Source organism: Protomyctophum bolini (assembly GCF_963924005.1).
Source record: "Protomyctophum bolini genome assembly, chromosome: 18".
Classification (NCBI taxonomy): domain Eukaryota; kingdom Metazoa; phylum Chordata; class Actinopteri; order Myctophiformes; family Myctophidae; genus Protomyctophum; species Protomyctophum bolini.
In genome coordinates, this window is record NC_137879.1 from 11,128,974 (window position 1) to 11,151,322 (window position 22,349).

Below are 22,349 nucleotides of genomic sequence, written 5' to 3' on the forward strand. Positions count from 1 at the left end.
TATAAAACTAATTGCTCAATACCGACAGCCGGTCAGCAAGTGGATTCATGAATGTATGATAATATTTTAGGCCAATAAAAAAAGACAAATTTCCCACTTTAAACAAAAGAAGCCTGTCGGCTGCCGGACTATTTAAAAAGTTGCCAAAAATACACTTTTCCACTTTGTGTGGACAGTAAAGTGGTGGTATGGTATGGTATGGTATGGTATGGTATGGTGCCACTCTTAATGCCAGTGAGTGAACTGTCAATGTCACCCACTAACTAAAATGTGCATCGTTGAGCAATGTGGCACTGATAACATTAAAACTAACACAGGGGGGCCCTTCGCCTATGCACAAGCCAATCAGAGGTAGGCAGGGCAGGCCTAGAACTGCAATTTGTAATCAGGCTGTGTCGTCTTGGGTGTAACGTACGCATCATGACTTCATGTCTTTTTGATGTGTAAAGTTGTTCATTAGGACGTTGGTCATCACACTGGTAAGTTACACTTCAAACACCTCATCCATTTACAGCATATTATGCAGAAAGTTCATAGAAATAGTGTTTTGTTTCATTTTGTCATGATTGTACACAAGGTGAATTGCCACATGGTGACGTGTTTATTTAATAATCCTAATCAAATTCATCATTAAATCGCTAGATCCGCTAAACCACCTGGACTTCAGGTACAGTATATGATAATTTAGTCAGGTTTGTTTATTTGTTTTTCTTTGACCACTATACCCCCCGTTTGCCAACATTTTCATTGCACCTCCTTGAGCTCTCTCTGTAAATTGGGGAATGAGCTCCTCAGAAATGCCTAAAATGCCAATTTTAGTACGTATAGGTATCTAAAAAGGGCATAATTCACTGAACAAAAATTCTAACCAGGAATGAGGAGTTTCTCCTGCTGCCCACGTCTATGACTTCCAAAAGCCATGCAGCTGTATGCAACTGTGTAGCCTAACGATTGTGCATAATTAATTATACACATGGTACAGGAATGACAGTTTAATAATGTAAAGATTTAATTTACAGTGAATGAATTGCAGTTTGTCAAGATTGATTGTGTGTATAGCCTACGCAGGGTAAATTAACTACTATGTAAATATTGCGCTTTTAGTACAGCTTTTAACCACTAACCCTTTTATACTTCATCTATTGAAAGATAGCAGATCTAAAGCTCATACAGAAAAATAGCAGATCTACAAGCTCATAGCGCAGCACCGAGTGCCGTGCTACAAGCTGGTAGATAAAAAAAAATTAATGTGCAAATCTTTGAATATATATTCTTTCACAGTGAACGTTTTTAACTCAAATATTTTCTACTGGGGTTTCAGATGGTGGTCCGAGGCCAAATTCAGATACAAATTCTGGGGGTCCTTGACATGAGAGTGTATGAAAAACTACTGATATAGAAACATACGTTTTTTTTCAGAAAAATGTCAGTACCCCCGTGTAGGTACCCTCACAAATAACATAATAATTAATAAAAGTAATCATGGTCTCTAAACTACTTCCCCCCCCCCCCCGGAGCGCCTGATGGAGGGGAAAGGAACTGGTCGGAATAACGTGTTCCTTCCACGCGCTACGTCCGGCCGGGGAAACTCCCCCCTGTCAGGTGAAAAGAAGCAGCTTGGACTCCTCATGCATAGAAGGAAGCATGAGGTCAGTCCGCTTCCCCTCCAGATTGGCAGAAGAAGTGTAGCGCCAGGATTACATTATATAATTGACACAAGTTGGTTGCAAAATCATGGGATAAAATTTTAAGTAAGTATTTAGAAGGCATTGCTTTGATAGAATCTGGTCTGGGTCTTAAGGTTGTGTCTGTTTCTTTTTTCTTCACAGCAGTAGCAGCAGATCACCATGTCAGCCTCCACCCCCCTGGCAGCTGCCTGCACCACCTTCTCTCTGTCTCTGTTAAGACGGCTGGTGGAGAATGACAACGGCACGGGCAACGTCCTCTACTCTCCCGTCAGCGTCTCCTCTGCCCTGGCCATGGTGCTGCTGGGAGCCCGCGGAAACACCGCCGCGCAGATGGCACAGGTGGGCGCATGCATATTCACGCACAGTCGCAGACGCATGCACGCACATTTCATTTTGTCATGATGTTTGGCTTACTCGCTAGTGTGCACGCCAGCTCAGTGTCCTAGCTAATAGCTCCCGGCAAATGGGATCTACTTTCACTTTCACAATTACATCTCGGTCTTGTCATGGACATTGAGCCAAAATACTACATTGTAGAGTACAATATGTGAGTGAAATGCGAGTGTCAGTGTCGAGTCACGCCCTTGTTTCCTATCCTAATCGTGCCAGACGGGTGTGTGCATGTGGGCACTGCACATCCCCCATCCACTGATAAGACCGCACGGGAGGGTTTTCTGACTTTCAAAGAGACTGACGGTTCAGACAGAACAGATAATTGTCACTGTCATGCGGGCACATTTAACTTGTGAGTTCTATACGGTCACAAGATGATTTAAAAACAAATGTCACAGTTGGTAGTGCTGTCGCCTCACAGCTAGAAGGTCCTGGGTTCGATTCCCGCTCGGGACGCTGTGGGTGCTGGCGGCGTGTTTCCTCCTCCGCGTCATCAGTGCCCATACCCGAAGGCGGGGTTGGCGAAAGGGCCTTTCTGTGTGGAGTTCGCATGTTCTCCCCGTGTCCCCTAGGGTAGGTACCCTCACAAAAAACATGCAGTAATCCTGGTCACTAAACTGCCTCCCCCTGGCCAGCCGGGGCGCCTGATGGAGGGGAAAGGAACTGGTCGGAATAACGTGATCCTTCCATGCGCTACGTCCAACCAGGGAAACTCCCCCCTGTCAGGTGTAAAGGAGCAACTTGGACACTCGGGCATGAAGGAAGCATGAGTTCAAGTCCGTTGCTCTCCCCTTGTCCACCATATATGGGGACTAGGTTGGTGGAGGGTGTGTAGAGCCCAGGATCACAGTAGATGATTGACACAGGGGTGAAAAATGGGTTACAAAATCGTAGGATAAAAAATATATTATAAAAAAAGAAACTGAGATTGGATACTTTGTTTGGGAACACTGTTCCTGCCCTGTTTATTTACTAGTGAACTGCCAACAGTTACAGATACAAAGTCCTATAGTGTGTAGGATGTGATAAACTAATCAGTCCACTTACCGCCTGTATGTTTTATCAGTTAGTCCGTCTGTTAACTTTGACCTCATAACCACAAACACATACAGTACAGTACAGTACAGTACAGTACAGTACAGTACAGTACAGTACAGTACAGTATCTTTATTAATTCCATTCTCAAATGTATTTTTCTATAGAACCAACACTTTAATTGATGTGAATTAAACCTTCCTTTCTTTCTTTCTTTCTTTCTTTCTTTCAAAAGTATTCAAACCACTATTTAAATTGATGAATCATCTATTTTCTGGACAGATGGTCTAACGTTGTGTGCTTTGATCATCCACAGTCGCTGTGCCTCCAGAACATCAAGGGTGACGTCCATGCAGACTTCTCCAAGCTCATGAGTGACCTGAACAAGACGGGACCGTCTTTCACCCTCAGTGTGGCAAACCGGCTCTATGGAGACCACTCCTACCAGTTTGATGCGGTAGGGGCATAGAGTTATATATAATCTAGCCAATGTTGGCCAATTAGGATGGAATATGAAATATACTATAGAGATAATGTGTAATGATTTGCGGGATTTTTGGACGGAATCTGGAGGAGTAATAAAAAAGAAAATGTATTTCAAAAGTTGGCCTCCTGGTGGCGCTATAACAGGCCGTTCTGGGAAATTTGGGGCATCGTTGGCATCCAGGGAGTGTGTGTGCAAAATTTGGCATCGACCGGGTTAACAGTGCCAGAGATTAGCTGTACACAGACGGACAGACACAGACACACACACACACACACACACACACACACACACACACACACACGGACGGAGTGCAAAACATGCCATATGTCGCTTCTCGCCATCAGGGCGTCTTACTGGTTAATATTATACACAGTAACACTGTGTTAGTTCATCCATTCTTGCTCTGAGAAAGTAAACATATTACTCTCTGGGTTAATTTGACACGGATGATTTATAAATGTACGTTTTAACTTTTCACTCAGTTCATTGTGAATGTCATGTAGCTGAGCTGTTGTGTTGGTGTTTCCCAGGAGTTCATAGGTGCCATCAAGAAATACAATGCAGTCTCGGAGTCTGTGGACTTCAAGAACAAGGCAGAGGCGGCCAGGGTCGACATCAACCGCTGGGTGGAGAAACAGACACAAGGTACACACGCACGCAAACAAACAAACAAACACGCACACATACAGTACACACAATACAAAACACATACAGAAACATTTTCCTGATGATTTTCAGCTATACGGTAACTTTGACAAAAAGAAAATAATCATGAAGTCTTTTCTCAATCAATTAGCAGCCCCAACCTCTAGTGTAGCTTGAGTCCATGTTGTTTTGTCCTGTATGTGTTCTTTTAGCTCAAATCAAGGAGTTGCTGGCTGCAGGTGTGGTGGATGAGACGACCAGGCTGTTGCTGGTCAATGCCATCTACTTCAAAGGCACTTGGGACAAGCCGTTCAAGGAGGGCAGCATTGTTGACGCTGAGTTCAGAATCAATCCGGTAACATCAGTGATACTCAGGATTGAATTGGTGAATGTGAATGCCATACTGTCGTCATGGCTGAATGTGTGTTGTTTTTTTTACCTTGTCGACAGACTGAAACCAAACCGGTGAAGATGATGTACAAGAACGCCAAGTTACCCCTTACCTTAATCCCTGATATGAACTGTCAGGTAATCAATCAGTTATTCTTTGTTTGTGTTAAAGCAAAGTTACACTTAGAGATTTGTGTAGTTACCTTGCCAACTCCAAATATTGGGGTATAATATCTTCAGTACTTTCTCTGTTGATTACAAATTGATATTAAAGATTATTCTCCTCGTTGACTTACGTTTCACGGTGAAAGTTTGAAACAACTTTCAAAGTCACTCGTTTAGCATATAAACAAAGCGGATTCTGCCAATATATAGAATATGCTTTGTTTTGGGTTCCTTTTTGTGCTACAAAGAGCAACTTTGAGAAGAGAGAGACTGACTACGTTTCTTAATCAACAGAGAAATTATTGAAGATGTCTTGCATGGGCGTTTCTAGGCATAGGCCTGCAAGTAATGTCTTTTGTTTTTTATGGAAAAACTTGTGACAGATTTGTTCATTTCTATCTAAATTGTTACACTATTGTGTATTAACCCATTCTGAACGGGAACCCGTTTTGGTGTTAGCATCATGTTATGCTTTAGCTATTGAAAAATAGCAGATCTACAAGCTCATAGCGCGCCACCGAGTGGCGCGCTACGAGCTTGTAGGTCTGCTATTTTTGAAAAATCGAAGAACGACTGACATTTTTTAGAATCTGATCTCAGGTCAGAATGGGTTAATCAGACCAGTGTGTGTCCAGTGGAAACCTCGTATGAATCTGATCTCAGGTCAGAATGGGTTAAGTGATACGGCCCACTGTGTTTTTGACTTTTTTTTATCAGGTACTTGAGCTGCCTTACACAGGGAGACACATGAGCATGATTATTTTTCTGCCTGTTGAGATACCGGAGGACAATACGACAGGCCTGGAGAAGGTAGGACACACTCAAGCATGGACACGCCCGCGTACGCGGCCCCCCCACACACACACACACACACACACACACACACACACACACGCATGCACACACGCTTATATTACACTTGTGAGGACAGCTCAACCGGGTTGAAACAACATATAGGTTGCAACAGGTCTAAATGGGTTTAACCTTAGAACAGTGGTTTTCAACCCTTTTCATATCAAGGCCCATTATTTATTTGAGCCACGGACCACCATTTGATTAGATTCAGCCTCTCGGACCCAAAACTTAGAGTATTTAGTTGTCGTAATTGACGTTGGTACCATTAGGAGAGATAACAGGCAAATGTTGTCAAAATAACAATTCTTCTACATTCTGCAATTGTGTAGACTTCTTGTAAATTATGTATTGCAGATGTTTAACAATAATATTATGTAACTCTCGAGAGTGTGAAATAATGGGTCCTAATGGTTTCATTTTACGCTCTCAAGAGTTAAAGATCTAATTGGGGTTTAAAATTATATTTTTGTAATTTTCATAATGTTGCTGATGTCTGAGGTGGGTGGGTCTTTCAGTAGCTTCATGATGCTCAGTGACATCATAGAAGGTAGGTTTGTTGCCCTGCCCACATCCCTGTTTTTTTCTACAGGCAGGTGTTCGGGTGAATTTTAGTGATAGAGTGAAAAATCTCATACACCCACATTATGACCCACTACATAATGTATATTGTCTCAAATAGTAGTAGGTCAGTTCTCTCGCTCCTCTCTTATATCTCCTAATGTAACCATTATATCCCCAGCTGGAAAAGGCGCTGACATATAAAAACTTTGTGAACTGGACCAATCCACGCGGGCATAGAGAAGTGAAGGTTCAACTGGGCCTGCCTCAGTTCAAGATTGAACAGACGTACGACATGACGGAGATCCTGACCAAGATGGGCATGGTGGACGCCTTTGATGCCACAAAGAGCGACTTCTCTGGTACGTCTATGGTGCTAACCTCGCGTCACCAGGCTTTCCACCTCGGAGGAAAGCCTGGCCTGTTTGGGCTTTCCGGCTTTTTCGGCGTCGCTTTGGTTTTTTTGGTCCCCCCGCCGTTGTTTTTAGTCTTGCCAGTCGCTACGAGTTGGAATAAAGTTTTGAATAAAATATGCTTATACCAAACAAACTATTCCAAGAAGTACTTGAAGAAACGTTTCAGATTCATACGCTGCATCAAGGCTTTTATAGAGCGTTGCAGACCCGCCCCCTCGAGAGACCCGGAAAAGAAATCCCTGTTAATTTTCCTCATAGACTTTTCAGAAAGTATTTATTTAAAGATGTTTACGCCAAAGCCACGACAAAGCCAACTCTTGTCGTGACAAATCATGACAATAAACACAATGTTTTGGGCCAAACAAATAATTAGGAAGTAGAAAAAAACGGAAGGTTACAACACTTTTTTTTGTTGTTTTTCTTCTTTGTAATTATTTGTTTGGTCCAAAATATTGTGTTTGTTGTCATGATTTGTCACGACTCGAGTTGGGAAAAATGCATTGGCATTCATTTTCTGGGCCTGGTGTCGTCATGAAAGGGGGCGGGACTGCGACGCTCTATTGAGTAGGCCCTAAAATTATGATTCCAGAACATGTCTCGCTCATTTCATTATGTGAGAGACGTAATGAAATGTATTGTTTGACTGACACAGGTTTAGCATAAATAAATTGACCTCAACCAATGTGTTTTTCATCTTATCTTGCTTGCCCTCTCTCTTGTCTTCTCCAGGCCTGTCTCCAGCCAAAGACCTGGGGCTTTCCAAGGTGGTTCACAAGGCTGTCGTAGAGGTGAACGCAGAGGGAACAAAGGCTCCGGGCGCTGCGACCAAAAGAATTGGCAGTGATAGTAGTGAGATGACCCCGTTCGTGGCTGACCACCCCTTCCTCTTCTTCATCCGACACAACCCCTCCATGAGCATCCTGTTTGCCGGCCGATACTGCTCTCCTCCTTGAATTGGCCACAAGGCCACTGTCAAAACCAAGCCTAGACATAGTCGTAGTATTGAATTACACCACACGGTCGAGGCAGACACTTTAATAAAATTGATTTGAAAAGTATTAGTATTTTTATTTTATTGCAATACTGATGTTATAATAATATATTATATGTTTTTACTTTGATATCCAGGCTACATTGGCACACAGTACATTAGAAGTATGTCTATAATTTGTGCTGTATCTGTATTTAAAATAAAAATGTTAGGTCTGATGGATGACATTTTGTGATACAAGCGTCGATGCTACATTAGTTATGTTGATCAAAGCCGGATCAACATCCAAGTGGTCAGATGGCTGGACCCGACACAAACACTGTCAAGATGTTCAAATCTGCCCTGATCCAGAATAGGTTGGGAGGGAAACATGAACTGTCTCAATCACGACAGTTTAAACAATGGAGATGATGACACACAACTTTTTTACTTTAGGCCCTACTTAAAAATACAATGAGGTGTGAATCATCAGTGAGATCAGTAGTGTAGTGGTTGTTTGAAAATCTATTGTATGCACGAGTGCAGAAAGCAAATTAAATGGAACCAAACAAAGAAAACCAAGCAGACTATGTTCCCCGTGTATTATGGGGAAAGGGATGGATTGAATGAGGAAAATGTGATCCATATACACTGTGTCCACCAGGGGGAGTAAATCCCCACTGTAGTTGTGACTTCATAGTTCTTGTCCTACTGCCTGGCCCTACTCTATAGACTCCTACCCGACTTTTCTAATTCATGTTTTTATTATATATTTACCGTTATTAGGCTTTAGCCTACTTAATGTATAATATTGAATCAGGCTTTGATTACGCGGTGGGTAGCTAAGTTCAAAGTTGTTTCCAGGTGCAACGAACAATGGCAATTTGCTAAATAGATCAACAGGTTTTGACACCTGACCCGTGCATCCATCGTCTCATAGGGGTTTTACCGTATTTACTTCATGTTTTCCAGGAATAGGTGCCTGTACAAATAATTTACAAAATGGAAAGGCTGATCTGCTCTAGGAATTATTAGGTATAAATTGAAGTGTATAGGCCTACCGTCCTATACCGCCGGACGGTGCCCTATAGCCTATATAGCATTAAAGACAATGGAACGCCCAGCCAGTGTATATAAATCATGAAACGGATCAACACCCGGCTGTCGGGATCCGTCTGTGATATTTGTTGATGGCTCCACCCCCACCGGCCGCTACCTGTAAATCTGCGATCAGAGCCATCTTCTTCAATCCAAACACAGCTGACAGTCAGACAGCCGCGATCAGATCAGCGCAGTAGTAGTAGTAGGAGGAGGACCACGAAACTATAGTGTTGAAATAAATAAAAGAACGGACGGGATCAGGGTGGGTGTGTGAGCCTTACATGAAAGAAACGGGGAGCGCCAGGAGGCTCGTATTATTCCAGGAGTAGGAGTAGGAGGAGGAGTATATTCAACAGCTAGTGCGCTTTGTGGACGGGCACAATAAGTAACGGACCTCATCATGACAGCTGCGCTCTTTCAACAAGGTGCAGCACCGTGAGAGACAAGAGATCTAACCATCGATTCATTGGCGTCAGCCGTCAGGGGGAGAGAGAGAAAGGCAGATGACAGCGGTTAAAGCTCTTCTTTGGACATGATAATAATAATAATCAACGTCATTTGCCTTCCATCATCAACATACTATCTTCCACTGCACAAACCAACCGGGACCGTCGATAACCATCGTTAACGCAGCGCGCAAGAAGAGTTTACAACCTTATGTGATTTCTTGTTTTCTTTACGCACTTCCTATAACTACGACGCGCATAATTTTGGACATGAAGAAGCATCGTAAGGCACGCTGACAGACAGCCGAGATCCCCTTTTTTTTAAAGGAGAAGTTTGGATACATTGTCAGTCGACAACCGATCAATTGTATTTATTTATTGATAAAGAAAGAGAGGGATGAGTAAAACGCCGATGATGGGAAGGTGGCTGACACAATATGGCTGAGCCGCTTGGCATGAGGGGGCGCTGGAAGGAAAAAGCTCCCCAAAGCTCTAGTTCTCACTGTCTGGGCAGCGTCGTTCACACAGTTAGACTAGCACACAACAACAACAACAACAATGCAGAGAAACAGAGATAAATACCCGGACTCGTCTGTCCACATGTCCAAGATGAATGTCATCAAGATCCCCTTATCGCCAGATGTGCCCTGTGACAGCAATGGCCAGCGCATGTGGTGGGCATTCCTCGCCTCGTCCATGGTCACTTTCTTCGGGGGCCTCTTCATCATCCTCCTGTGGAGAACTCTCAAGTACCTGTGGACCGTGTGCTGCCACTGTAACGGCAAAAAGAAGGTATGTTTTCATCACGTATAGTAGCTGGCTACTGTATGAAACACATTCATAACCTCACTCAGGCTAATGTATTTTAAAGCTGCATATCTATTTATGGCGACATTACTAATGTGCATATTCGACTTAGGTGTGGTTGTGGGTGGGTTTGTGAAATATGTGGAAAACATAACCTGAAAAAATAGGCCTATCTCTAAATAAGCATGATCTAAACGTTGTGTGTGCATGTTTTTTTATGATGGGACTATAGTTTATTGTACAGTCATGTAGCTAATTATACAATCAATCTGCATGCAAGTACTTTTGCTCCTGAACTGTATGTAGTAGCCTAACTTATTATATTATATAAATGGATAAGAGTTTGAGAGTGGTCTGCCATATAGCTGCAAATAATGCAGATCATGACACCTGTTGTGTTAGTTCCATATTTATCTGGTTCATCTAAAATTACTTGCGCTCGCCCTGCATGATGTGGCTGACTATAGAGGGTACTAGCCTAAATCTTCTAGGCCTCTATTAATTAGATACTGTATACCAGCTAGCATTAGTTAGATTTGGTTTAAATAGTTTGTTCCATTGTGGCAGCCTATTATTATGAACTCACCTGTTGAATAAATTCCATGAACACGTCGTTGTGTTCTTTAATATTCTTCTTCAGTTTTTACTTGTTCATAATATCAGTAGCACTAATCATATGTAGGTCTTCGGTGCAAAATCAACTTTTCAGATACACTTGTTGATGTCTTACAGTACCATAAGCACTATACACCTGACATTTTTAATTGGATTGAAAATGAGGAAAGTTGGCATTTGGCCCACCTGTTGTTTTTCATTGGTGTGTCTTGTCACTAAACCCTTGACATTACATTTTAATATTGTAACTTCACATGATGTACTCTATCATAATGAGGATTTGGTTTTTCCCCCTTGTGCCTGAAACAATAGGCTAGTACTAATGCTGAACTTTAGTATTGTTTGTCAGGCGTCCAATGTCAGAAATAGTCTTTTTGCCAGTCAGAGGCTGTGGGCTGCACACACACCAAGCCCTGCAGCTGCTGCTAGCTGCTGCTGCGTCAACAACGAGTCAAACATTGTTGGACGTCTCAGGGACATTGTTTTGCCAACAGGGTGCTGCATCTACACTAGCGTTGTGTAGCGGTCAACGCTCATGCCATAATCATAACCCTAAACTTAAGGTAGTGTGACGAGTGGATGTAATCTCACTGCTGCACCACTTATGTACTTTCTAAACCGAAGATCCTGTGTTTTTATCAGCATAACTCAGTTTACTCAGAGTCAGAGTAAAGCTTAAGAACATAGGATGACAGATCATATAAATCCATGTGGAAAAACAATACTGATATCTATTATATCGATAACGATATATTAGATCTGCTCCATATTGGAAATTGGTGTTCGAAGAGCTGAATACCACTCACACCAACCAATTTCAAGAACACATCCAGTAATAAGGACCATAGCCTATAACGTGTTGTGACGTTAGGAATGGAAGAAGTCCACCCTGGTCAACTAACACAAGCTCCATACTGTATTAACAAATCCTATAGGAAATGTACAGTACTATGCAAAACATTTACAATGTACATTTATATGCCAATATTATAAAAGGTACAGTCAATACACTACACCTACTGTAGGAACTTCCTCCACTCAAGACGTCATGATTTTTCATACCTTTTCAGCAGTTGTGGGGCCCTTTTCTATTTTTTTCTTCTCAACATTTTGGAGCAGCCAATCATTTTTTATATATAATCCTCCCACTGCTTGCCACTCTTGTACCCTGATTCAGTTTCCAGTAAGGAGCCCCCACCGGGAGGATGTAGCACCCCCCATTTCCCACTGACAGCACAACTCCCATGTGTTTCATGTGTCCATGTAGCTCAGTTGGTAGAGCTCTCACCTTTGGACCAGAAGGTCATGGGTTAGAACCTGGTCACTGCCAACTCAGCATTTGTTTAAATTGTGCATAGTTCCCAAACGAATAGTACTGCCCGCCTGTTACCGGCTGATTCCGACAAATCGAAAATAAGTCACTCCCGACCTACTAAGGCACTGAAGAGACACTTCAGGCTTTTGGCAATTATAGTTTGTTTATTTTATTTTTGTACTGTAAAGTGTCCTTGGGCTTTTGAAAGGCGCTTTGATTTTGTTTGTTTCTGGTTTGAGCATTCACATGATGAACTCTGATTAAAAATAAAACAAGGTTTTATCCTTGTTGTATCCTTCCTCCTACATGGAAGGACAAAGAATGTCTCTGGCCTGATAATGATGCTTGAGATAGGCCCAGAGTTTCATCTGAACCTAAATGCATTGAGCATTCATCTCAGGCAGACAAGCAAGGTAGGAGGGAGATGGCATAGGGCTGCGTCACGGATAAGGCTCTGACCTTCGAAGAGAGAGAGAGAGAGAGAGAGAGAACGAGAGATGTTTCTTTCATATTAGACTGTGCTTCCTGTAGCCTAGTTTTTTGAAGGTTCTGTCAGCTTACTGAAAAAAGAAGAATAAACCCACACACTCATCTGCTCCAATATAATTTATTGATGACTTGATGTCACTTTCCTGTGCGTATTAGTTACTGTCAACTTGTGTACTCCATTTGCTCTAAATGGATACTAGCGGATAGCCAACAAATCATTGATCAAGGATCTACAAGGAGGATACGTATTTTATTCATAAATGAGTTGCAAGTCAAACTTAAGTCTGGAACTTAAAATGTTTCACATATTGGTGGTAATTATGGAATTGCATGTCCGCCATCTCATCAGACTGTGGTGTGGTCACGCATTTGGCATGTTTTTTTTTCTTTTTTGTCATTACCACGGGAAGATGGTGAATTTCACCAACCTGTTGTGTTCCTCATGGGGCCAGACAGAGTGTGCTTCTGTACTAATCTTATACTCACATCACATCAAACCTTACCCTCCATACTTTGTCTTCCCTAGTCGTTGTTTGTATTTTGGCAGCCTCTGCCCCATCTTGCGTTTCCGACAATAACACCCCCTCAGAACGTCAGGCTCATACACTATAATATAGACCATATGAACCATATTTTTGTTGTTGTTGCTAAGCAACTAGCTAAGCAAAGTATTTTCATTATTGAAGAGGAAGAGAAAAAAAAAACAACATCTCCACTCATCATGCAATTGTCTCGGCTCTTGGGCTGTGTTGTAGGAACACCCAGTCTGCGCATGGCATTATCATCCCAAACATAGTGCTTTTAGTGCATTGTTCATAGATGGAAGCTGATAATCTGCTTCCTGCCCCTTGCTGTATTCCGTCTCTGCTGGTTAGCCGCTATATGGCCTGCAGCAGCTCTGTGGGAAGCTCGCTGCCATAACCCACACTGTGCTCTTCCATCATCTCCAGGCCTGAGATTGATCCTCCATAGGTAGTAGTGTAGTGGCTATACCCATATGTCTGTGCCGTCCCAGTCCGATGCCAATCGATGGAAGGTGAAATATTTAGAAGATGGTGATGAATGACGGCCATTATCTGTCTGGGAAAGGGAAACAGTGTTTGTTGTAAATCAATAGCGGTCTGCCGACATGTGGAAGGCAGTTACTCAAGTACTGTGCTTAAGTACAAATGTGAGGGAAGTTTTACTTTACCGGGTTTTTGTTTCAATTGACTTTTACTTACTTCTCCGCTACATGCATTTCCAGATTATTTGAATACTTTAGTTACTAGCTACTTCGTAGATTTTTGAGTGGTGCAAGAACCACTCCCTTACGGAGCTATGTGGGGGCCTGGGTCTGAGCACGAAAACAGCATGGCACAAACAAACACACACGCACATGTTAACTGTATATATGATGATTTTGGGTGTGCCAGTACAGTGACAGTACAGTATAGTAGAGGGACCGTCCCCCACACGGTAACTCTGTCATTTCTCAACCGTTTCGGACGTGGGGCGGCTCGCCGGATTTTGTCCGGCCCCCTGGGCGCGTTCCTGGGGTCTGGAACTTCCGGGGACCGCCCGGAGACCCCCACACGGAGTTGCACCACTCACTTCACACGGGTGGGATTTTATTATTTTTACCAAACGTACATTAACCACTATCCCTATATACTTTGGCTATTTGCAGATCTGCAAGCTCACAACGTAGCAACACGTTGTAAGCTTGTAGATCGGCAATTTTCAAAATATTTTTTATACATTTTGAACACTTCTGCATAACGAGTACTTTTACTTTTGGTACATATAGTGTATTTTTATGTCTGCAATGCAGTATTGATACTTTTACTTGCAGTAAGTACAATATTTCAGTACTTATTCCGCCACTGATGGAAAGACCATATTTTCAATCATAGGGCTGTGACACAGCCCTGCTGTAGCTGACTTATGGTAATGTGTATAGTGTATACTGTACACATATACAATGTACATTAGGGTTGAGATTTAAATGACCATGAAAGAGTGAAAAAGATAGATGACAGTGGATCAGGAAGTAGAGTGGCTGTCTTGGAATCGGAAGGATCCCGCCTCCTTCTTGCTGCTTGTTGAAGTGTCCTTGAGCAAGACACTTAACTGCTTCCTATGAGCAAGTTGGTGCCTTGCGTGGTTTCCTCCACTGTCGGTGTGTGAATGAATGTGTGAATGAATGTGACACACATTTTGAAGCGCTCTGGAGAAAGGCTCTATAAATTAAAAGGTTTGAGGACCATACATAGTGGACCTTAAAGGACCATACTGGCGTCAGTGCATGTCGTCTATTCACAGCTTTGGCCATACATCCTACAGAAAGAGACCATTTTCCCATTAGTGGCTTATATTTTCTTGTATCGCATTTATTGACATTTTGTCCAGATATAACAAAACTACCGATCTCACCCGAAAAGTTGAGTTAGTGCTCTCTAAACATTATTACACAGTTAGGGGCCGAGTCCATTAAAGCCCAAACCGCCCCAATGCAACTGGTCGCAACTCCTTGCAACACAACCAGTAGCGTATCTACAATTTCTACCTGGCCAAAATCCATACACTGAGGACAAAAACAAGACCTGAGAACTATTAGTGGACAGCGGATTGTGCATATAGAGCGTGACCCTTAATCACATATTGGAATGCAAATGCATGCCTTTCAGCCTTTGTATCCTACTGTCTGGCAGGTATATCTCTTTGTATCCTACTGTCTGGCAGGTATATCTCTTTGAAAACCTTTAAAGCTACTGATTGTGTGTGGGACGACGACAATTAAAACATCTTGCCTGCCCAAAATATAATTCCTGGAAACGCCACTGAACACAACCAATAATGTTTCAAGTACTTTCATAAATTGCAAGGAGTTGCATTGCGAATCATTGGATGGGTGGATTGGTCTTTTGTTGTTAAATGCCCAAATTAGGAGCCAGTCAGTAAGGATGAATTGTCTACTGTCTGTAGATTAAACGGATTTGCAGAATATATCAGGGAGACAAGCACAAAATCAAGCTCAATGTGCTGGATTATTTGCAGTAAAGTTTCATCCCATGTCAAGTATATGTCCCATCTCAGTAAACATGCAAGACCACCAATATGGTCCTGTAATACTTGAATAATAACTTGCTAGTCAACAACCTTTTAGCGAGTAAGATGTCCACCAGTGATACTACAGTAGCTCTGTTACATTCGTTCACTAACACCATTGAATCCATTCATGGATATATTGTCCATCACCAGCAGGTGAGCCTTTCATTAATAACACACCATGCCTATTAGTAGAATCTAATTTTAGCATGTGATTCCACGGGTCATGCGGGACTCCCGATCCCGACAGCCTTCACTGCATGTCTCCCCCCCATCTCTCTCCCCATTTCCTGTCCGCCTACTGTCTGTCCCTCCTATAAATATATATATATATAAAAGCCGAAAAAATATCCTTAAAATAAAATTATGGGGTGGCAGGGTTTTTGTTTTTGTATATAACTCTTTGTAGTACTGCTGATGTTTGTGCGCAACACTCTTGAAAACAAAGTATTGTATTGTGTGTTTGAGATGATGGGCCCTTTTTTATGTCAATCAATCAAGTCACCATTATGCATGAATATTTATTTACGGTATTCAAAAAAGTGTACAGAAAGTGGCCACATCCACCAGTTAATTAAGTATGCCTGGTTATCACCTTAAACACCACCCACCTGAACTGAAGCCACAGCTGCTGATTAGACGATGATGCTGATTAAAAGGTTGAACCTGTTGTACAGCATGATAATGGAGGAGGGGTTATTGGAGGGGATGATTTTTAGTGTGTCACTAAAAAGGTCTATTTCGATTAGACGAAGGCTTTTCAGCTTTCAGGAAGAATACACAGGGAGCTTAGGGAAGACATATTTAAATATTATAACCACACCCGGGGGTGTATTCTATTAGAATAATGTTTACTCTGCAGACACAGACAAAACAGAAAAAGTTGAAAACTATGGCACTCCATCTTTACGTTTTTTGGGGGGGGCTTGTATGCCTTTATTGTGCCTAGTACAGTAGTTTGACAGGAAAGGGGAGAGGGAGATGGAGAGTGACATGCAGCAAAGGTCGTCGGAATCGGGACTCGAACCCGCAACGCTCTGTGAGGCTACACTGAGCGTAGGTGCCCGAACCGATATGCCTCTCTCCGGGCCACTGCTACTGTTTTCTGAATCTAATTCAAGATGTTGGTCGGACGGTGCATTACAACTGTTGCACTAAAATACGCATTTGAAAACATTTGAGGTGAGAAATAGGCATTGGATCCGATCAACATAAACGTGATTTGGCACTACCTTGTTGCAGTGTGCATTCTGTGTACCTGCGGTGCATTGCACACTGCAACAAGTTAGTGTAGTTGCATCTACTGTAGGCTATATCCCATAGCGCGAGGGGACGGTCGGTGAGCTGAGACTTTGATTGGCTGAGACACACCCAGCCTCTTTCACGTAATATTTCAAGTAATATTACACGAGAGGGTGTCCTTTACCCATCATTAATGGCAGTTAACAACAGGTCTGACAGCCACTACGACTGAAAATGTACCAAGAAAATCACTGGCCTAGCCACCCCTCTGGGAGAGCAGCGAGACTCAGCACAGCTGATTTTTGAGCGGTGCCTCTGTATGTATGTCTGTATGTATGTATGTATGTCTAAGCAAAGAAGACCCGCTATACCTTGGCTTTTAACCCTGCTTGAGTTCCTTCGGTCCTTGTATATGTTTGTCACAGTGAGACATATGTTTGTCTCACTGTGATGCTTTTCTGTTGTTTTTCTGTAATGTGTCTCAGTTGTTTTCACTGTTTGTACTTTGTTTTCTCGCTGTTGTTTTTCTGTGTGGTAGCTGTAGTGCATTTGTTTTTATTTTTCTCCTGTACAGCACTTTGTAAACTCTGAGTTTTGAAACGTGCTATATAAATAAAGTGGATTGGATTGGATTGGATAAGCACGGACAGCTGCACCACCGGGAACTCTGTCATTTCTCGACGTGTTTCGGACACTGGGCGGCTCGCAGGAACCGATAAGTGTTCCATCATGCTCGTTTAAGCACAGCTAGATGGCTGTTTCAACCATATCCAGATTGCTTCCTCAGAACGACGTGTTGTATAATAGGAAATATGTCACAATATGGTCGCAAAAAGCCATTACATTAGGTATTTAAGCCGGCCCTGGATGGAGTACACACGAATGCTGTGAATGGCACATGGACGGACAGCATTAGAAATGTGGTCCTGAGTCTACGGGGACCTACCACGGGTCACAGAACAAAAGTCAGAGAGATGAGGATGAGGCTGGCAGGGCACTGCATCAGGCACCCGGAACTAGTGGCAAGAAGACTGACATTATGGGAGGCTTGTGAGCCAGCAACCCAGGGCAAAGTCAGGAAAGGCAAGAAGCACAGCACCTACAGTATGCACTTATACCAGCTTGCAGCTTACCCTGATTTTAGATGGTGTGGAGGGCAGCGATTCAGGAGTCCCGGGTTGGTGTCGGCTATAGACCGCACTCACATCATGCGCATAAGCTGGTTAATTTTTGAAGCAGCAGAGTTAGAGTAGACGGAGAACGCATGCCTAGACTGCAATATATCACTACTCTAAATTTGGATGTGTCCTTTGTCTCGTCTTACCCCGTGGATAATGTCTTGATTCATTATTGAGACGCAGTGATGAGTATTAATACATGTTTTTAATAATTCATTGACTTGCTGAAAATGTGTCATGGGCCACATGTCCTATTCCAGCTTAATAATGTACCCTTTGAGGAATTACTACACACAGAGCATTGTGCTTATAAAGTTTCAGACGGTCTACAAATGTATTGACTATGGTCAAAATGTCAGAGAGGAAATGCTGTGCTGCATGAATGAATGGCTACACACACATACTACACACAGAGCATTGTGCTTATAAAGTTAAAGACGGTCTACAAATGTATTGACTATGGTCAAAATGTCAGAGAGGAAATGCTGTGCTGCATGAATGAATGGCTCCAATGACTATTCATATACTTGCTGTCTGATAGTTGTAAAGTTCATGTGGCATAGCTTTTACTATTTTGAAAAACATCTTAAAATTGTTCAACTAGCCGATCTACATCGACACATTGTGAGCTTGTAGATCGGCTATTTGAACTATTCAGAAATGTTTTTAAAAATGATAATAATAAAATAAATAAAGGCGAAGACGTTTAGGGATAAGGGGTAAGGCACTGGGGAAAATAGGGCCCTTTAATGTCTTCACATGAAAGATACCTCATTTCCTGTAGCCTTAAGCTGAAACTCTGTCATCTCTGCTTCACAAAGGAATCTTGGCAAGAATAATTGGACAGAGGCATGTCACATACTACATCACCCATGGCCATTTATAGTTGAACTTTCCCTTCTCTCGCATAAAAGATTCACAGTGAACGAGTACATTTTTAGATTTGGTCATTAAACGGCTGGAATAGTAACAGTGTGATGCCAATTAAACCTATTTAACATCGCCCCAATTAAGTGACCACAGTCCATGTTGACACATTTATATTGTCCGTTAAAGCCTTACTGGGTATAATTTCCCTGCTGGTCAGTACCATGATTGCAGGTCTTCGGTTCATTTCTACACTGCCCAGGAGCTCTTAACACTAATTATGCTAATGACGTGTATACACATCTTTAGAAGGAAAACCACGGGTGCCTTGGACGTGTATAGGAGTCTTTAGGTCTTTTTTTTATTTATATACTGTATAAAAAAATATATAATTATTTTTTGGCTTGGCCTTTCCTTCTTCAGCATAGTCCTTGTGTTTCGCACATGTGCGCTGACGTTCTTGTTTATGGCGCTCTCCATGCAGGTTTTGACCAAAAGGGCAACATTCTGTCTTAATTTCTGACTTCAGGATGCATCTCGTTTAGAATGTAAACACTTCTAGAGAGACTTTAGATGTGACGGCGTGAGGTAAGAACGGAAGATTATGCCTCCCGGTTTTTGGGGGTAATGGAAGGCGGGGCTTTTCAGAGTAACATCTGCCTCATCTGCTGGCACTCTAGCGCCATTATTTTTGAACAATTCCCCGCGTTGTCTATTGGTTTACTGGTGATTTTTCTTTCTTTTTCCGGTGGTACATTTTTCTTTTTTGCTGAGAAGTTTGGGATGTTTTGTAGCAGTCGCAGAAACCTCTTATCCCCATATTCATATTTTCTGTGTTGTTTTTTCACACAAATTAACGCTCTACTCGAAACATGACGCACATCGTTTTGAGCTTGTACACCTGCTACTCTTGCTATGTTTTTTTTAATCCTGAAAAGTAACAGTTTCTGACATAATGAGGTTGTGTGAATGAATGAATGAATGAATGAATGCATTTTTATTTTCGTGTCTTAATTGTCATTTAAGACCCATCCCTTACGGGATTATAAGACACCAACAACATAAATAAACAATTTCACGTTCACTTCCCACACAGAAGTTACACAATTGATCAAAACAAAAACAGAAATAAACATTATCATAAAATAAAATAATAATACATCACATATAAGTTTTCTTTGTCCATATGTCCCAAGCTTTCTCTATATATTCTGTCCGCGTGCGTGCACACACACACACACACACACACACATACACACACACACACACTAACCCGGCGCAAATAGACACAACGTTAAAAACGGACTGCTGTTTCCAACTAAAACAACACAGATCAAAACAGTGCAAAATCGATATACAAAATATGGTCAATGCAATAAACTGTTCAATAAAGTTAATAGTAAATAACCTTTACGGAACAGTCTCATTTTAAAGTCCATAAAAGGCTTTCCAGTCCATATAAAGTGCACTTTACTTGATTTATCTTGTGTCCATAAAGTAAATGTAATTTGTGTGTGAATAAATTAATGGGGGCTGGGGAAGGGCAGGGTATACTCTGGTCATTTAAAAGTGTGTGTGTGTGTGTGTGTGTGTGTGTGTGTGTGTGTGTGTGTGTGTGTGTGTGTGTGTGTGTGTGTGTGTGTGTGTGTGTGTGTGTGTGTGTGTGTGTGTGTGTGTGTGTGTGTGTGTGTGTGTGTGTGTGTGTGTGTGTGCGCGTGCGCAATGTAGTGCTACATTGCAGTATTGATACTTTTACTGAAGTAAAAAATGTGAGTAAGTTTTCTACTGCTCTCCAGCCACTAAGCTACGGCCTCCCCAGTTGTTGATGATGCCAAACGCTGACAGTTTGGCGTCTCCATGTCAGGAAATGCTAGATCCAGTTGCAGGTGACCACCGTGTCCTCTCCACAGTACAGCACAGCCAGCTGTTGAGTAATGGTTGTGTTGTTGTTGAAACCAGAGCTCCAGTCAAACACAATCCGGCCGTAGTTACAGGTGTTTTTGTTTTTCCAGATGCAGGTTATTATAGTTGAGTAACTAACGAAGAAAAAAAAAACGTTCGCTCTAAAAGAATATATATTCAAATATTTGTGCAACATTTTCAAGATGTTTCAAAAATAGCAGATCTACAAGCTCGTAGTGCTGCGCTCTGTATATTATGTATATTTTGTCAATACTTTAGTGTGACACTTTAGAGTGTCAAATCGAGGTGCAAACTGTAAAGTGAGTTTAATGTTGTTTAATGCAATCAGATAGGACTTTTCTGTTTGGATGTGTGGGCTGTCAAGGCCAGAAAGTCATTTTTTGCCACTCGGTAGGCGTTCCTGCATAACTTCCGGGTATGATCAAGGAAGCTCTGAGAAGGAAGGGAAGTGGTCACGTGACTGGGCTGCGCCATGACACTTTCATGGACACTTTCATGGGAGCCAAACTCACACCGGAAGTGCAATGAATACATGGCAGTGAATGGAGCCGGCTGGACCAGCTCATAACAAACATTTTTTATGAACAATTGAGACCTTTTGTAAAGTAATCACTTCTGGAAAAGACATATCACAGGTTTTTTTCTAATCACTTACTTGTGATTACTTGTGCACAGAGTGCATAGTATATCATTTTATCTGAGGATCTAAACGGCAGCAGGTATCGTTTCTGGCTCCGAAGTATCGCGAGATTTGGCTGCCAGACAGGAAACGGTGGGAAGCCTTGCGATACTTGGTGCGTTCAGAAAGGTACTTTGTGCTCTTTAGATACCATACCTCTATAAAAATTACACAGTGCACATCGAATAACAACACAGCAGACAATAATGTGTTACATGTCTTCTGTTATTTTCCAGAAGTGATTACAAAAGGTCTCAATTGTTGATAAATAATGTTTGTTCATGAGCTGGTCACTGAGCTCTCATTGACTCCAGTGCATTCTGCCGAACTTCCGGGTAGTTTGGCTCCCATGAAAGTGTCCATGAAAGTGTCATGGCGCAGCCCAGTCACGTGACCACTTCCCTTCCTTCTCAGAGCTTCCTTGGGTATGATGAGGATGTCTCTAGTATCTGATTTGCTTGAAGCACAGGATGGATATATTGGATTTTCCATATTTATTAGCTTCACTTTGCCAGTTTATCGGTTTACGAGAAACAATACACTGACTACAGTTTTTGTGATAAAGTCAAAAATTTCAAACCAGGTGCACTGCATGCAAATATAGTTCTCAACACATATTGACTTGTCATAAGGAGACAGTACATTGGGTTTAGCATCTGAACAATCTATCATTGCTCCTACATACCCATAATATTTGAATTATAGCAAGATAATGTATGAATCCTCTGACTTACTTTGATTAATTATGATTGCCAGGCTGTTGTAGTTAAACTATGTAGTTGAAATAGAAATTGCTTCCAGACGCCTGGAAGTGAGGTTGTTATACCAAATTATTACCCATATAGTGGTATCTATGACACAACGGAAGATTATAGACTACACTGTGTACATCCCATAGCCTGGCGGGATGATTGCTCTGCGATTGGTTAATTTCGTTGCTAGGCCATCCGGCTGAACAATGCCGAACTGCATCTATCAATCAGTCTATGCATACA

At 42.1% G+C, this 22,349-nt stretch overlaps 2 protein-coding genes across 7 annotated transcripts in view; both read left to right on the forward strand.

Annotated features, from left to right (window-relative positions):
* The first annotated feature begins 384 nt into the window (after positions 1-384).
* Positions 385-7,769, forward strand: LOC308332839 (leukocyte elastase inhibitor-like). The gene is made up of 9 exons (XM_080788943.1): positions 385-479; positions 1,830-2,027; positions 3,433-3,573; positions 4,134-4,248; positions 4,461-4,603; positions 4,699-4,776; positions 5,521-5,613; positions 6,398-6,578; positions 7,362-7,769. The coding sequence occupies exons 2-9, from the start codon at positions 1,848-1,850 to the stop codon at positions 7,583-7,585; spliced, it is 1,155 nt and encodes a 384-aa protein (XP_080645069.1). The 5' UTR covers positions 385-479; positions 1,830-1,847; the 3' UTR covers positions 7,586-7,769.
* A 1,155-nt stretch (positions 7,770-8,924) lies between these two features.
* Positions 8,925-22,349, forward strand: part of LOC308332614 (calcium-activated potassium channel subunit alpha-1a-like) — a 123,590-nt gene continuing 110,165 nt past the window's right edge. For all 6 annotated transcript variants that reach the window (XM_080788592.1, XM_080788593.1, XM_080788594.1 and 3 more), the window contains exon 1: positions 8,925-9,941. In XM_080788592.1, coding sequence (XP_080644718.1) covers positions 9,708-9,941 — 234 coding nt within the window. In that variant the 5' untranslated portion in view covers positions 8,925-9,707. The remainder of the gene's footprint in view (positions 9,942-22,349) is intronic.